At 47.1% G+C, this 18430-nt stretch overlaps 2 protein-coding genes across 9 annotated transcripts in view; one reads left to right on the forward strand and one right to left on the reverse strand.

Moving 5' to 3' along the window:
- The window catches only part of CSDE1 (cold shock domain containing E1), a 63690-nt gene extending 45644 nt beyond the window's left edge, over positions 1-18046 (reverse strand). For 2 of the 8 annotated variants that reach the window (XM_078781612.1, XM_078781608.1), the window contains exons 1-6: positions 17909-18046; positions 8280-8842; positions 7936-8113; positions 6178-6293; positions 5267-5353; positions 4586-4680 (exon numbers count right to left, since the gene is read on the reverse strand). In XM_078781612.1, coding sequence (XP_078637738.1) covers positions 4586-4680; positions 5267-5353; positions 6178-6293; positions 7936-8113 — 476 coding nt within the window. In that variant the 5' untranslated portion in view covers positions 8280-8842; positions 17909-18046. Of the gene's footprint in view, positions 1-4585; positions 4684-5266; positions 5354-6168; positions 6294-7935; positions 8114-8279; positions 8843-17908 lie in introns of all 8 variants that reach the window. The other 6 variants (XM_078781611.1, XM_078781607.1, XM_078781610.1 and 3 more) reach the window with 3 other exon arrangements.
- Positions 18047-18234: 188 nt separating this feature from the next.
- The window catches only part of LOC137431180 (protein arginine N-methyltransferase 3), a 241875-nt gene continuing 241679 nt past the window's right edge, over positions 18235-18430 (forward strand). Inside the window, exon 1 of the mRNA XM_078781619.1 lies at positions 18235-18298. The gene's annotated coding sequence lies outside the window, so the exon portion shown is untranslated. The remainder of the gene's footprint in view (positions 18299-18430) is intronic.

Below are 18430 nucleotides of genomic sequence, written 5' to 3' on the forward strand. Positions count from 1 at the left end.
TGTAGAAGGAAGTAGAGGACGGGGAAGACCGAGAAAGACTTGGCGAAAGATGGTGGAAGAAGAAATGCGGGCAAGGGGGTTATAACAAGGAGAGATGCAGAAAATAGGGCAAAATGGAGAATATTCTCATGGGGACCGCAAGGCTAGCCCCCGCTCTAGCAGGGAAAATGGCCTTAAAATGCATGTTGTGTTGTTGTTGTAGAGGTTTCCGAGAAATATATTTTTAATTCTTTGCTTTTAATCCAAGATGGCAGCCATACCACGTGACCGATGGCGTCACAATTATCATAAAAACATTCTGCATGGGTGTCACTCTTACCCTGAAAGTTTGGTCTCAATCGGACATATGGTTGCTGAGAAAAACGAGGTTTAGCCTGTATGGACGGACAGACAGACAGACAACCCGAAAAACAAAATTAACGAAGGCAATCGGAGTCTGATTTTGTATTTTTTAAATTATTATTGTGGAATAGCCATTGAGTCGGCACAACGAGGCACGGGTGCCCTTGCACTTCTGACTGTTAAAAATATCTAATAATCGGACATCATCCGGGAAGGGGATGGTTGGACCGAAATGCATCGTAATTATTTAATTATTTCTAAGAGGCCTCTGAAGTATGACATGTATAAAAATCAATGGCAGAAAGTGCTCAAACTCTAATTAATCCATAAATGAGACCTATTTTATCGGTTTTATTAATATAAAATAGAATTCACATCTTCCTTCATTGTGATAGTTTATTTTATCATAGTCAAACATAATTGGAATCAATTTTACTGATTCTATGTTGCACCATGCTACACATTGAGGGAACCGAACGTAAAACATTTGCTCAATACAAGACTTTTGAAATGGCACAATCCGTTCCAGAATGCTCGGTGCACATGCGCAGCAGCTGAACATATATCGTGTGCGCGAGATAAGGATTGTAACATTACATGGCTCATAAAGCTTGTAAAATAACCAAAATTACTTGGAAAAGTACTTTAGAAAAAGGGCTGTGCTTCTGCACAACGAAAGATGTCAGCTCTTATATAATAGCAGCCTCGACTAAGTATACAAAATTGTTTTTAAAAACTCTCAGCTCAGCAAACTGCAAATTCCCAACCATGTGACCTGGTGCAAGGCCCGAGTGGACAGGCATGTGGCTACACCAACCCCCGATGAATCGCTACTGGTGATGGCTTGTGAGAACATGCATGGTAAGGTTAAAATTATGATATTTACTATTAATCATGTTGGGAGATATATGTGTGGGGAGGAGGGGTGGGGGTAATGGGGGGAGCAATGGAAGTTGCGAGAGGCGTTATAAATATATTGTTTATTTGGTTCCGACGGGGCCACGAGAGAAATTATACAAGATTTTTGCATCTATTGGTAAAAGGGGAAGCATCGTGCTTCGTATGTGTGTGTGTGTTTTATCCACGGCAGACGCTAGCTTGTGCCAACATGAAATGGTACAAACTCAACACCTCTTATCCACGGATATTTCTCCTGTTCCCATATTCTCTCTCGTGAGTCTGCTTTGCATTCAGGAACGCAAAAATTATGGCTAACCATTGTGAAATTGCCGCTCTTTCGTTTAAATGCTGAAAGTTATGTTTAAAATACGATATGAATTACAGATATTTCACGCAATCAACGGCAAGTTAAAAGTGCCCTGCGAGCAGAAACGAGTCGCTGAAAACGCGCACACACAGCGCACATGTGCAACAGGCCTCGTTTAGCATTCAAACGCCATTTAAAAGTCATGGATTGACACACATACCTGTATAGCCTTACATTCGTTCTCAAATGTAAATAAATAGTGCTGTGGTTTGGCGTAGCCATTATCAAATCAGAACTGGGCAAGAAGTGGTGGTGCAGATGTAGGAAATACGAAACACACACACTCGCACATCTGTCCAATCCCACAAGCAAGACAAATGAACTTCGTTGGGACAGACCGAATCAACACTGCCTAGCAGAAACTGGGCGATGATAAATTGCTTTGCAATATGAGTCACTTGAAGGTAAAAGTGAGTCAATATGGGATCATGAAGCAGCGTTGCAAATACGCAACGCATATTCCATGAACAAAGCAGGATTGTCATAGGGAATATTAACATGGATGTTGCCATCCTTTGTGCATGTTATTGCCTCAAGTCAGGCCATTGCAAAGTTCTCCTTCAAAACAGGTGTGACAAAGAGGTGAATGTAATACTCCAATGAATGAAATGAGAAAGAAAAATAATCTTGGTGCAAAATAATGAATGGAGTTTCCAATGATCGAAGCTTTGAGTGGTTGCGACTGGCTCCTTGCAAGGTGTTCGTAAGAAGAAATGGATAAATACTGCTCAATGGAACTTCACCTTGTTCAAAGATATTGCAAAACTAGTCTGCAACTCCAACTCGATTGGTGAAGATGCGGTCCGACCATTTGCCAGCTGCATATGTGGTGGAAACGTCACGAGAATCAGTAGGTGATGTAAGGTATGAACTCTTCTTTACGAGTCGATCCAGTGAAAGGCTGCCACCTACTAATGGTGATGCCTTGTAAGAAAAATCCTTCCCATCATCCTTAGTGACTGGGCACACAAGATCTCATGGATTAATCTAACTGGCTCAAGAGAGGCTGCTAGAGGTGCTTTAACTCTGATTTAAGTTGGGAAAATGAAAAAGACAAAAGCTAATTTGTTAATATTATTTTGTATGCAGCCGACGGCTGCCGCTGATGCAGCGCCCACTGTTTCAGTAAGCTGGTACTCGTTTTGCTGACCTCAGAAGGATGACAGGCTGAGTCAACCCATTTGGTGTTATGCAACAACACGACAGGGTCTCAAACTCAAGAGCGTAAGATCTTAGGGCAGCCACGTTAACCGTTAAACACCAAGCATATAAAAGCTAACTAAAACTATGCTTTGTCACAATTGATCTTTCCTCTCCCTCCGCCCAAAAATTCCAGATTTTATAATTGATATTTCAAAAGCCAAACCGTTGTATTTCACATGCACTTTTCATGTATGTTGTCTTTTTTCTTTTTCTCCCTCTTGCATTTAACTGTAAAGATGCAGCAATGAGATTTCACCATCGATTTTCTTGTTAGCTGGATTTGCTAAATATGGATTGCATTGGCACTTCCTCAGAGCAAATATGCAGAACTCTTGGGAATGCTGTGGTGCGGGTATGAAAAAGGGATTTGAGATACCCCACCGCACTAACAGAGGGTTAACGGTACCAATTATTCCCAACTTATTGTGGGGTCAGCCGGGGGAGTTTTTCACAAACCGACTGGCCAGCAATTTGGAAAGGCGAGGGTCCCAGCGATAATTCACCTACTCTTTGCAAAAGATATTGTGGGATCCTGTGTAGAGATATAATTGTATACAGTTTTGGTCAACATATCCGAGGAAGGACATACCTGACAAAGAGAGGGTACAACGTGGGGATACTAGATTTATTCTGTGCCTAGCTATGAGGAGCAGCTGAAGGATACAGGACTTTATACATTAAAAAAAGGAGGTGATTACGAGGGGATATGACAGATGTTTAAGATAATGAAGGGTCGAGACAAAATAGGTGCAGAACAGTTGTTCAGGAGAAGAGGCAGTGATAGGACCAGGATATACGACCTCACATATGGCTATATATGACAGTGATAGGACCAGGCAGTGATAGGACCAGGTCTCACTGAGAGAGTAGTTAATGCATGGAATGGTCTCCATAGAAAGGTAGTGGCAGCAGAAAGGGTAAATAGGTTTAAATTGGAATTACTTAGGTAATTATAAGCATTGGAGATAGAGGGCAGGACTTGGAGGTAACGTGTGTGTGTGTGTGTGTGTGTGTTTCTGGTGTTGGGGCAGCACAGAAATGATGGGCCGAATGGCCTTCTCGTGTACGAAAGTTACTTGTATACACTCGTGCATTTTAACGTCTAACATGTAACACCAACACACAGGTCACACATCTGAATCTCCGAAGGATGGCACACTTTGTGATGCGACGCCCTGGCTGGGAATAACCACTCGTACAGATTATACTAGTCAGGATTCAAACCTAGGCAAGGCACCTCAAAGGTAAGTGTGTTATCTTGTTGTCCTGTTGGATATGATTTTATTTTCACATCACATCATATATGGCTCTTTCCTCACACCTACCCAGCACCTTTGATATTCTAAGCCTGGTGTTGGTTTAGCTGTTAGGGTGCCGGCTTGGGATCCTATGATCCTGGGTTCGAATCCCGGTCGATCACTGAATTAATGCCAGGGGGGTTGACTCGGCCTGTCATCCTTCCGAGGTCGGAAAATTGAGGGTCACTGGTAATTCCCTGTGTGTCGCAAAAGGCGACTAACAGGGTTGGCGGCAGGAATGGCATCCGGCCATAAAACATTGCTTCAAAAAAGGGACCACGGTGCCCGAAAAAGTCCAACCCCCGCTCTGTGGGGAAAAATGGCCTCTAAAGGTGGTTCCTCAAACCCTGGTCTTCCTCTTCTTTTAAATGCTCTTCCATCAGCCAAGCATTTCACTCATGCATCAATTTGTCAGGAAATAAAACGTTTTAAGATTTAAACAAGAGTATTGAAGTAGCAGATCAGAATGACTCACGATTTGTTGGAGAGGACAAATGAAACTTTATCACCAACTCCCAGCTCTGTGTTTCCCTCCACGTCATCATGAGCAAAGTTCAGGTAAAAGACCTCCTGCTGAGACATTACAATCTTCCAGTGCAACATTCAATCTCAAGCAGTATTGTCAAGATGACATCATGAAAGTTTATGTCTTGCATCTAGACTATTGGGTTGTGCAGTCATGTTATGGCAGTAACATCATGTATAACTTTTGGAAGAAAATATTACAAAATCCAACACTTTGTTCCAAAAATGAAGCCACGACAATTCGTACAACTGCCCAGCGTATTATAGAAGGGTACGCGGTCCCGGCTACACAAAGGCAAGAAGAGCACAACATTTTGAGATGCGAGGGAACTCCGGGTCGCTCCCGGGATATCGATCGGATGAGTCCGTGCCGAACTGACCAGGGCTAAACAAGAGCTGCCCAGCAGGTGAGCCTTGGGCCCAACGTTTGACCAAGTGGTCTTCACTGGGAACTGGACAAGTATAATGTGCGAGGTGTTCGACCTGAGCCTTACCTACTGGCTGGCTGTACTAGTTTGTGGTGCCTTCATTTTACAATGCGGATCTTTAACAACAACCCTTTTTTTTTTTTTAACGAACTTTTCCCCAAGACGCAAGATCCCAGCGGTCAGTACATCTACTACAAGCTCACCCCGTTGCGTTCGTAGCAAACACTGCCCTTAAGTAATGAACTTGGACTCTCGGGTTCTCTTCCTCGGCTTGGAATTGGAGCCACAACCTGCAAAACAACACAAATGACGAACCCAATAATCAATTTGTCAGGAGCAACAAACTATTACCCAATCCGCCACACACCCTGTTTTTTTAAGAGATCAAATACCTATTCAGGGAATGTACAGACATCACATGCAGGACGACATTAGCAGACAACAATGTATGTTTGCATGAACTACAAGGATATTATTAGTAGAAAATACACAAACACAGGATTTGTTCATTTTCTCTCATTCTTCAAGACAGCTATTCACCGTCATCTCAGATCACCATCTCCCTCCCTCCCCCCCCCACCCCCCAAATCCAAAACCACAATTATTTCCACCCTTTAACCCCTTCTCTCCCCCTCCCAAGCCCATCCACTTCCTAATTTTCAGTTTTTCCTTCTGTATTATCTTGTCCAAACCCTGCATCCTCCCCTACCACTCATCCTTACCCACATCCCTTTGTCTGTTCGTCTCGGTCTATTTTCTCCCTCGGCCTGCTGTTGGCATTTTCCCCCTTCTCGTTCTACTGTTCCTTTTGTTACGTTGCGTACTGATCTGTTCTGATCTGATCTGTCTTATTGCTCTTCCATGAGCCTTGCTGACATAAACAAAAAAAAGAAGTACAAGGATAAACCTGCATCATGAACCAGGGGTTCAGATGGCAACACCAACAGGTCAATCCAAAAGTCTTAATAATTGTTCTTTCCTACCATATAAACCCTTCCCGACATCTCTCCTTTCAGCAATTCCAAAAGACAAATCTACTGAACACGTAAACAAATACGGGTATGCGTTCTCCAACAAGAGGACAGCACAAGAGTAGACATGTTACCTGACCCACTATGCGCTCGTTGCCACTGCTGTCAAAATGTGGGGACGAAGCTTTCATGCGAACCAAGTTCACGGCAATAGGCTTGCCCGTCTTACGATCGTTGGCGGTTTCAAACTCGACTTCGTCTGCCGTTACACGCAGCCACAAAGGAAACAATTTTGTGGGGATGGAAAGCAGTATAATAAATATATCTAGAGATAAATGGGAATACCGTAATCACTCGTGTATAATCCGCTACAGTGTATAATACGCAGAGCATTTTTCAGATAAAATTCTCAGGGAAATACGAGTTTACATGTGTAACCCACACCCCAAAATGAACTCCAGCTCAGGATTGGAGATTTAGTGAACTCAAAAGGAGTGTTTTGCCGATTTATGGAGAAAACCATTTCAGATGACGTTTAATTTGGCACAACGAATGGCATTGCTTGGATGAAACATAATATATGATGAACAACGTAGCATGCTGAATGTACTGAACAACTCTTACCGAGTGACATGTGGCGTCTATCAGACTTGCACAGTAAGAGCTCGTTAGTAACTGCAGTCTTTAGCTTACAGTGTTGAGGACATATTCATTAGCCAGATTGCCCCCATAGGTGGCGCTATACAGGGTAATTTACCTCCGCCGACGAAGGTGGATGGAGGTTATGTTTTCACCCCTGTCTGTTTATGAACAGGATATCTCAAAAAGTTGTGGACAGATGCGGACGAAATTTGGTGGAGATGTTATGTATGTGACAAGGACGAAATGTTTAGATTTTGGTGAAGATCCGAATCCAGATCCGACCGATCAGTGGGATACAAAGCGTAAACTGTTCAGCCTGGCGGAGCTATGCTCTCTACAGTGCCGTTCTAGTTGTTGTTGTTTTTGTTGTTGCAAGCTCTGGTCGTCGTGCACATTTCCAGTCAGGTTTGCATGCAAGATTATTCACCATCTAAACAAATGCCTTTATTCACCATCGCCGACAGCATACATGCTGTACGTACAATACAAGTTACAATATCATACATGCGCCCTAAATTCACTGCTAGCGCTACACTTCAATCACTGATTTAACACACACAGAAAAATGTCTTCTGATGGTACGAACTGTCAACATCGAAGAGTGATTGACTTTAAAAGAATCCAACCTCACAGTAACAAAAACTTATTACAGATTCTGACCTTTGACCTCTTGATGCTGAAATTTAATCAGTTAATCTTTGCAACATTACACATAAATGTACCAAATTTGGTCAAAATCTCAACACTGGTTCACAAGTTTGCTCGGCAACAGAATTTTTATATAACGGGACCTCTGACCCTATAATCGAAACTGTTTATCTTTGCATCATCTTATCTTATAGAACCCTATTTGTGAAGGTCTGTTTGTTTGGTTGTGCCTCATGGACAGCCGAAGGAAGTGACTTAGAGAGGGAAGAAGGGGTCCATGGGGGTAACTTTTCACGACAAACAACATTGGCACATCAGATTTAGACTAGGGGCGTGCCCAAAGGCAGTGGCAGTGGGGCGTGCCTTCCTCTGACTATAAAAAGCCCACTACACACGTGACCGACCATTTTCCGGGCAACGCCGGGTCACTCTGCTTGTACCCAGTTTGACTTGGCTCCCTTCAACTGTTCTTCAGTTATCGCTGAAATGAAAACCTATCATGGACACATGGACAGCTGGATGGATAACCCGAAAACATAATACATCTGGCGACGTCATCGGCGGATGTAATAATAAGGTGCATTCCTCGAGTTGCCCATACAGAAGCTCACCTCCAATTTTTAGAGAATTTACATCTCCGCGGAACTGTGAGTAATGAAAAAATAGCCGGGCCGAACGAGTGTAACACTTCACAAAGCCATAAGAAGCCATAAGCTTTTCCACAGAACCCAGCTCGCGTAGGCCAGGGAGGCCATGGCCGTTGGAGGGAAATCCTGGGTCGTAGCTCATCTGACAAGTACAAAAAAAAGAAAAAACCAGCTTTGATGGATTAGCATATTCAATAAGCTGGGAATGCATTCAGATAAAATGGTGGATATTTTTCAAGATGAAAAATTAATCAGCAAAGCAAAAACAACATACAGGAGAGAAAAACAAGTCACATATTTCAACTCACCTTTACAAAGGGGTTGTGGCAGCGTTTTATTTGGCAGTCAAGTTTTTGTTGTGCACGCAGAGGAAATGAGCGGACACACGGACAAATTGACGGGGAATCACGCGCACACACACGCGCACACACTCACACACACACGCACACACACACACACACCCGCACTAAAGACAGAAATGTACAAATCAGCTAAAGAGTTTGCAATTGGGCATTGGGTATATCTTTACAAGAAAATGAGGAAATTCAAATTCCCTCCTAAAATAAAAGTGAGAGCGAGCGAGTGTCCTCTGCTTGGGGCGATGTTAAGCGCCGTTGTTAGCTGTTGAGTAGGTCCAAACTTTTCGTTCAACTTTCCCTGCCCTTCCTTCCAGTTCTCATGCGATGCTTGATCTCAATTTGAAGCGTTTCCTTTCTCGTTTGTCGATTTCTGCCAATTAGTTTTTTTTCCTTTTGGCTTCCCACCCCTTCTCAGATTTGTGATGCTTGGGACGTTTGATTTCTTTTTTTGTTGTGCTGGTTCAAAATCACTTCCCGGTGGAACCCCCCAACCCCAACTTGTTCACAGCATACTGCAAAAGAAAAAGAGGAAAAAGGAAATCATTACCAACATGATACAACACCAGCAAAATTACACAAATCACGAGAGAAGACACACATGGCAAAAAGCCTCACACATAAAGATCTACTTTTTAACTTGATTGGTCAATGAAAGATTTGGCGTGCGTAGCAAACACCAGGATGGCACTTTTTATACGGCCCGAGATAGCAGAGAGTCTAGGCTATCCCATCCGCCCAATTCTGTAATAAGCACTGCAAAACAAAGGCCTAAGGAAATAAATACAAGGAAATAAAAGCCTAAGGAAATAAATACAAGGAAATAAATCAATTATTGATTTGTCCTGTTGTTGATGTTTTTGCATTAAATGGTAAACTGCAAGAAAGTCAAAAATTGAAAAACGTTCCTTTTTAAAACAACAAACCTTCAACAATAAACTAAACAAGAAAGAGCAATCAGATTGCAGACCCTCGCCAGGACGTGCTTTTAGTGGTTTTTAAAGCTTTTGTGTCAAAATAAATATGGCGGCAGAACCACATGACCAATGACTTTTTTTTTTTCCACCAATTTATCCTTCGATGATGCTCCAGAAATATCATCTTGATCAGATGAAGTTTTGCATTTGTCGAATTATGACATCATATTGGCAGAACCTATGACATCATCATTAACATATGTTATTCCTCATGGAGAGTTCTTTACAATGAGCCATGTCTCAATTTTTTTTTTCAATGCAGCGCTTTTGGAGATATAGAGTTGCAAAGTTTTTCGTTCACGTGACATATGACGTCATACAACAACATGCATTTGAAGGCCATTTTTCAATTCGCTTTTCGCTTTCAATTCCGCTTCCGGTCCGGTCTGGAGAGGACGCTGGCGTTACTTGTTTGCCGCTTCTCCGACTGGGTCATTGTACACAGTCTGCTTTTCTGGTGGTCATGGCGGCCTTTTGGCCGTTGGTCTGCTCTCTGCTCGGTCCCGGCTCTGCTCCTGGCTTCGCCTGCCCGGCTCTTCCACTGTTGTCTCAGGCCCGCTCCCGAACTGTCCTGCGCCTCGTCTGCCGCTCCGGCCTTTACTGTCTTGCTCGCCGCTTCTCCGACTGGGTCATTGTACATAGTCTGCTTTTCTGGTGGTCGTGGCGGCTTTTTGGGCGTTGGTCTGCTCTCTGCTCGGTCCCGGCTCTGCTCCTGGCTTCGCCTGCCCGGCTCTTCCACCGTTGCCTCAGGCCCGCTCCCGAACTGTCCTGCGCCTCGTCTGCCGCTTCGGCCTTTACTGTCTTGCTCGCCGCTTCTGGCAAGCCGCTTCCACTGGCAAGGCCTACTTGTCCTCCTCGACCTTGGCCTTGTTCTCTCGTCCCCTTTGCTCCTGCCTGACATGGCTCTAAGGTACTCCGCTGCAAGGCTACTTCTGCTCAACACTTACTCCACCCCATCATGCATCTCTGCAATCAAATACCACGGACTCCTGAGACGACCCAGATATATTCATAGAGGCTCTGGTCGTAAGTTTGTTTACTTACAAACAGGTCACTTCATTCCCGTACTCTGGTCGGCTCAGCGCACTCCCACTCATCGTCCCAGCGCACCTGGTCACAGCAACGCACACGATCGCACCTCCTGTCTGCAAACCCTGGCTAAATCACCTGAGTTCATCCCCACCGTACAAACAAACATGAAGCTCACCCTGTTCAATACCTGGTCCCTCAACAACAAAAGCCTCATCCTGATCGACTACATTCTGGATAATAAACTGGACTTTCTCTGTCTCACTGAAACCTGGCAACCACCTCTGGACTACTTCTCACTCAACCTCACTACACCCAATGGATATTCATACATCAATAAACCATGCTCGGAGGGCCGAGGTGGTGGAATTGCCGTAATACACAGACAGGACATCAAGACCAGCCTCATCTCCATCTCATCTGCTCCATCATTTGAACACCTGGCTTTTAAACTCTCTGGTCACACGCAGTCAGTCATGGCTGTCGTCTACCGCCCTCGCAAACCACACCCATCATTCCTGTCTGACTTCTCCTACTTTCTGACCCAGCTCTGTTCCCTCTCCCCCTCAATCCTCCTCCTCGGTGATTTCAATATCCACATGGACTCCACTGACTCCACAATAACCACAGACTTCACTGATTTACTCACCTGCTTTAACCTCACTCAACATGTCAACTTTCCTACCCATAACCGTGGGCACATTCTGGACCTTGTCTGCTCTACTGGATTAATTTTGCACCATCTCTCTGGCTCCGACCTCACCCTCTCTGACCACTTAGCCATCACTATGACCATCAACATCCCCACCCCAGCACCAAAGCATTATCGCACTATCAACTTCCGTAAGCTAAACTCTCTTTCACCTACCTCATTCTCATCCACCCTCTCTGGAAAAAATGTCCACTTCTCCCTTCGTTGACCTCCACACCCCTTCTGACCTCACTGACTACTACAACCACATTCTCTCCTCCTGCCTTGACCAGCTTGCACCTATAAAAACCAAATCAGTTTCTTTCACCCATTCTGCTCCCTGGTTTAACCCTGAACTCCGCCTGATGAAAACTCGTGCTCGCCAACTTGAAAGACTCCGCAATAAAACAGGTCTCACAATTCACTCCTAAGCCTACAAGGACCATCTACAGCACTACAAAGATGCCCTCTCCCGTGCCCGCTCCGCCTACTACTCTCAAATTATCCACTCTGGCTCCGGAAACCCAAAAGCACTCTTCTCTACAATAAACAAACTCCTCAGCCCCCTGAACACCACCACCCAGTCATTCACAGTAGACAACTGCATCTCCTTCCTTTCATTCTTCCAAAGCAAAATTTACAACATCGACAACAGCTTAACCACCACCGCACCCGCTCCCCCTCAAACCACCTGCCCCCCCTTATCCTGCCAACCCCGTCTCAGTTCTCCCCAACTGACCTCTCTGAACTCCTCGTAGGAATGAAAACTGCCACCATCCCCTCTAGCTTTGTCAAGGCCTCCCTTCCTGCTCTCTCTCCACTTATCACTGCAACAATAAACTCCTCCCTGTCTACAGGCATCGTCCCACCATCCCTCAAAATTGCTGCTGTTACCCCCATTCTGAAAATACCTGGACTAAACCCTGACACCCTAAACAACTTCAGACCCATCTCCAACCTACCCTTTCTGTCAAAGGTTTTGGAACGCGCTGTAGCCACTCAACTCAAACATTACCTCTCTGCCAATAACCTGTATGAAACATTCCAATCCGGATTCCGCTCCAACCACAGTATTGAAACTGCTCTCCTCAAAATCACCAATGACCTTCTCCTCTCCTCTGACGCTGGCAACCTCAGCATTCTCATCCTCCTCGACCTCAGCGCCGCCTTTGACACCATCAATCACACCATCTGCCTCACCCGACTTGAAACCACCTTTAACATTACCGGCACTGCCCTCTCTTGGATCAAATCATACCTCTCTGACAGACGCCAGTTCATCTCCATCAATAACTGCAAATCCCCCACTGCTCCCCTCCCCCAAGGTTCAGTTATTGGCCCCCTCCTCTTCATCCTGTACCTGTCCCCCCCTTGGTCACTTAATCCGCCGTCATGGTCTCCAATTCCACTGCTTCGCCGATGACATCCAGCTTTTCATCTCCACCAAGTCCATCTCCAGCGCCACCCACTCTATCCTGACAAACTGCATCACCGAAATAAAATCCTGGCTTCAAATCAACTTCCTCAAACTTAACTATGATAAATCTGAAATAATCATCATTGGCCCAAAAACGCTCACCAAATCCACCCATAGCTTTGCCCTCAATATCGACGGTTTCCCAGTATCCACCTCTCCTCAGATCCGGAATCTTGGCATCATCTTTGATCAAACCCTCTCCTTCGACAAAGACAGCCTTCTTTCACCTGAAAAACATCGCCCGTCTCCGTCCATCCCTCTCCTCCACGGCTGCAGAAACCCTCATCCACCCCTTCATCACCTCCCGTCTGGACTACTGCAACAGCCTCCTCTATGGTTCACCCTCAATAATCACCAATAAACTCCAATACATTCAGAACTCCGCTGCCCGTCTACTCACCCATTGCCGGACCCGTGACCACATCACCCCCGTCCATTATAAGCTTCACTGGCTCCCCATCCCCCAGAGAATCCAGTACAAAATCCTCCTCTTGACCTACAAAGCCCTCCATAACCTGGCCCCATCCTACCTGACTGACCTCCTCTCCAGACACACTCCCACCCGCAACCTCCGCTCTGCTGGTACCAACCTCCTGACACCCCCCCCCCCCCCACCCATCCGGACCAAATTCAGATCGTGGGGGGACAGGGCCCTCTCCATCGCTGCTCCCACCCTCTGGAATTCATGACCTCACACCATCAGACTCCTCCTCACTCACCACATTCAAAACATCACTCAAGACCCACCTGTTCAACACTGCATTCAACATTTAACCCACAGCATTTAACCCCTGACGATATCTTCTCCTTCTCCTTCCTTTGATTATTTACCTATTGATTTTTGTCTTTTTGCACTTGTTTTTTGTACTCTGTCAAAGCGCCTTTGGCCTTCTTGAAAAGCGCTATATAAAATAAATGTATTATTATTATTATTATTATTTTCCCTGCTAGAGCGGGGGTTAGCCTTGCGGTCCCCATGACAATCTTCTCCATTTTGCCCTATTTTCTGCATCTCTCCTTGTTAACCCCCTTGCCCGCATTTCTTTTTCCACCATCTTTAGCCAAGTCTTTCTCGGTCTTCCCCGTCTTCTACTTCCTTCTACATTCATTTCCATCACTCTTCTCAACCAGTCACTTTCATCCTTCCTCAACACATGACCAAACCATCTCAACCTGTTCCTCTTCACAGCATCAATCACAGGCTCTATTCCCATCATCTTTCGCAATTCATCATTTGTCTTCCTCTCTCTCAACGATACTCCGCACATCCGTCGAACCATTCGCATTTCCACCCTTTCCAACCTTCATTGCTGCTCTACGTTCATTACCCATGTCTCGCTCCCATAAATCATAACACTTCTCACACATGCAGCATACACCTTTCCCTTCAGCTTCAACGACACTCCCCTCATCATCAGCACGCCACTCAGTTCCCGAAACTTCTTCCATGCACATCTCACTCGAGCAACCGTTGCCGAGTCTGATCCACCTTCTCCATTCAGCATGTCTCCGAGGTAGCAAAATGTTTTCACACCTTCCAGCTTCACGCCGTCTCCAAGATCCAACTTAACATTTCCTCCATCTGCAGCTCCCTCTGTGCACACCTTACATTTGAATGTAGCTGCCACACTGGTTAATGACCCTCTCAGACCACTACATTTTTGATGAACCCACTCAGCGCACATTGTACACTGAATGGAGTTCACTCCGACACCCTTCCTACACACAGCACAGGGCCACTTCCCAGTTCTTTCCACCTCACCACATGCTTTACCACTTGCCATCACCTTCGTCTTTCCGATATTCACCTTCAGACCTTTTGTCTCCATACATTCCTTCCACGTGTTCATCTTTTCCTTCAGTCCATCCATACTTTCCGCAATCAACACCAGATCATCTGCATACAACAACTCCCACGGTAAACCCTCCTTTACATTCTGAGCCAGCACCTCCATCACAGCTACAAATAGTAGTGGACTTGGTACCGACCCCTGATGCACTCCCACCTTCACCTCAAACTCACCACTGTTCCCGTCCTTCATCCTTACAGCTGTGCGCGCTCTTTTGTACATTGCCATCACTACTCTGATCAACCATTCCTCCACTCCTAACTTCCTCAATGCCCATGTCAATACTTTGCGTGGAACCCTATCGAATGCTTTCTCCAGATCAACAAACCCAAGAAACAACTTCTTCCTCTTCTCCATGTACTTCTCCTGCAACTGCCTCACAATGAAAAGCGCGTCTGTCGTTCCTCTTCCTGGCATAAATCCAAACTGCATTTCGTCGATCTTCACTTTCTTCCTTATCCTCCTCTCCAACACCCTTTCCAATACCTTCATTCCATGCTCCAATAACTTTATCGCTCGGTACGAGCCACACTCCAGAGGGTCACCTTTCCCCTTGTATAGAGGGACGAGGGTACTCAGTTCCCAATCCACTGGAATGCGGCCTTCTTTCACCACCAGATTACAGATCTCTGTCATTCTCTTCACACCCCAACTTCCTGCTGCCTTCAACATATCTCCCACAACTCCCGTCGGCCCTCCCGCTTTTCTACCCTTCATTGCTTTTATCGCTTTCAGGCGGGAGGGAGAGGAGGCACGGGAGGAGGCACGAACAGACAGACAATCGGACTCAAATGCAATACCCTGTCCTCTGGCGAGGGTAACGAGAAAACTTACATGCGACGAGGAAACATGTCCGGTTGATCAAACTGCAAAGCAATTTGGAATGGGTGAGACTTCACGAGGCCATCTATCATCACTGCCAACAGCTTGTGCTCTTACTCTGGTCTCGTGGCTCGACCATAGATGTAAGAGCACCAACTGTTGGAAGTGAGGTTGTACCCGTTCTGCTCCCCCGTTCCTTTGGCTAGACTCTAGCCATTAGAATGCTTTGTGGCCTCTCTCCGATGCCCAATCTTCAAGATGAAAATAATTCTTCAGAGTTAAGGAATTTCTTGTGATCAGATGGACCGGTGTAATAATTATTTATTTTTTTGAACAGGGTTTAAGGCCCATCGAGAAGCAGATAAGAGTGCCAAGGAACATTAACCTCGTTTACCTTATCTGCTTACCATAATCATAAAATCAGTAAATAAACATTGACACCCAAAATTAAAAAACTGCAGCAATGTTAAAGAAAAATGATGTGCAGTACCACAGCACAATGTGCGAATGTTTTTTTGTTTGTTTTTTTTGGATACAATATCGAGGCTCGTGTCAGAGATCGAGGGATTAATCACAAAAAGACAAAATGACATAAAACACAAGATAAAGGGAGCGGGAGACAAGATGGGGAGAGAGAGGGAAGCACACAAGTACAACTTTTGAGAGCAGGGACATTGGGAGATCTGTGGGAGGGAGAGGGTTTGGGGGGGGGGGAGGCACGGGAAAGAGGGGGGGGAGAGAGGAGGCACGGGAAAGGGGGGGGAGGGAGAGGAGGCACGGGAAAGGCGGGGGGGGGAGGGGGGGGGAGAGGAGGCACGGGAAAGGCGGGGGGGGAGGGAGAGGAGGCACGGGAAAGGGGGGTGGGGGAGGAGGCACGGGAAAGGGGGGGGGTGGGGGAGGAGGCACAGGAAAGGGGGGTGGGGGAGGAGGCACAGGAAAAGGGGGGGTGGGGGAGGAGGCACGGGAAAGGGGGTGGGGGAGGAGGCACGGGAAAGGGGTTGGGGTGGAGGCACGGGAAAGGGGGGTGGGGGAGGGGGCATGGGAAATGGGGGTGGGGAGGAGGGATGGGAAAGGGGGGTGGGGAGGAGGCATGGGAAAGGGGGGTGGGGAGGAGGCATGGGAAAGGGGGGGAGGGAGAGGAGGCACGGGAAAGGGGGGTGGGGGAGGAGGCACGGGAAAGGGGGGGTGGGGGAGGAGGCACGGGAAAGGGGGTGGGGGAGGAGGCACGGGAAAGGGGTGGGGGTGGAGGCACGGGAAAGGGGGGTGGGGGAGGGGGCACGGGAAAGGGGGGTGGGGGAGGGGGCATGGGAAAGGGGGGTGGGGGAGGAGGCACGGGAAAGGGGGGGTGGGGGAGGAGGCACGGGAAAGGGGGTGGGGGAGGAGGCACGGGAAAGGGGTTGGGGGTGGAGGCACGGGAAAGGGGGGTGGGGGAGGGGGCACGGGAAAGGGGGGTGGGGGAGGGGGCATGGGAAATGGGGGTGGGGGAGGGGCATGGGAAATGGGGGTGGGGAGGAGGGATGGGAAAGGGGGGTGGGGAGGAGGCATGGGAAAGGGGGGTGGGGAGGAGGCATGGGAAAGGGGGGGAGGGAGAGGAGGCACAGGAAAGGGGGGGTTGGGGGAGGAGGCACGGGAAAGGGGGGTTGGGGGAGGAGGAACGGGAAAGGGGGTGGGGCGAGAGGAGGCACCGGAAAGGGGAGGGAGGAAGAGGAGGCAAGGGAAGGGGGGAGGGGGGAGATGAGGCATGGGAAAGGGGGGGGGGAGATGAGGCATGGGAAAGGGGGGGGGGGAGAGGAGGCATGGGAAAGGGGGGGAGGAGAGGAGGCATGGGAAAGGGGAGGGGGAGGAGGCATGGGAAAGGGGGGGGGAAGAGGCACGGGAAAGGGGGGTGGGGCGAGAGGAGGAACGGGAAAGGGGGGAGAGGAGGCACGCGAAAGGGGGGAGAGGAGGCACGCGAAAGGGGGGGGTGGGGGAGGAGGCACGGGAAAGGGGGGGTGGGGGAGGCGACACGGGAAAGGGGGGTGGGTGGGGAAGGAGGCATGGTAAGGGGGTGGGGGGAGGGAAGAGGTATAAAACACATGGACATTGCTGGGACTTCCACTTCCAGGAAAGAAGTCGGAATTTCAAAAAAGTGGATCTGGGGTGAATTAACGGGGGTAGAAAAGATCAAGGTTTTGGATGGGGGAAGATGGAATTAAATAAATAAATCAAGGATGTGATAGATAAGATAGGCTAAAGAAAAGAAACTCCACCCAGAACAGTCCACAGGGAGGGAGGGAGGAAGGAAGGAAGGAAGGAAGGAAGGAAGACGCTACTGTAACGAATGAAAGGCCAAACCAAGGCCGGACGTTCACCGGATAAGCACAAACGTGCAACACGTGACCTAACTTAGCCTCCTAACCTAACGTTTTCTCTCAGGCGGACAATCTCCTCAGGTCGAAGATACATGACGAGCGGGAGCTCTCGTTAACGGAGGTGCTCCAAATGGAACGTTACAAAGGTGTTTAAACTCCAGTCACCAAACACCAAGCAATAGCAACGTTACTATCTTTTGAACAGCAAATAACGATAGGCCACATACGGAGATTGAAGGCCAAAGATCCTTAAAAATGACCGCGGCTTCACCTTCCGATATAAATTTCCTGCTAAATCCCTTTGAGTTCTCGCACACGGAGGGAAAAGGTGCTTTGAGTCAGAAATCGACCTCAAACACGGTGACCAAGAGCGAGCACACTCACCCCAACAGTACCCAGCGACCCAGCGCCGCCATCATCACAGCGGCATTTGAGCGTGACGTCAACGCGTGCGATGTATACGTCACCTCGTCGATTTCTGTAACACGTGCTCCAGACCAAGCACAGCGGCGTCACGTCATCCCAAAGGTTCGTAACTTTGTATGACGACAGATAACATAGTGTTTATTGTAGTTACGCCTATAATGGTAGATGTATTGTGCCGTATTTTTTTTCCATCGACAAACGCATCGTCGAAAACACACGAGGAAATGACGTCATTCCGCTCCAAAATTAATGTTATCTTGGCGAGCTTGAAGACTGACGTCATTGCGTAATGTGGAGACGTTCTTCCGGAGACTGGAGACTCTGAGTTACGCACGTGTTTTCTTCACGGTAAAAACAAAACCAAAAAAAACCTCTCGTTGATTCCGGGATGAGAAAAAAATCTTTTACTTTAACTTTGTTCTAAGACGTTTCTTTTAATGTATCTCTTTTGTATCAATCGAACTTATTTGTGTGATGAAA

Source organism: Myxine glutinosa, chromosome 7, assembly GCF_964187855.1.
Source record: "Myxine glutinosa chromosome 7, kmMyxGlut1.1, whole genome shotgun sequence".
In the NCBI taxonomy this organism is placed as follows: domain Eukaryota; kingdom Metazoa; phylum Chordata; class Myxini; order Myxiniformes; family Myxinidae; genus Myxine; species Myxine glutinosa.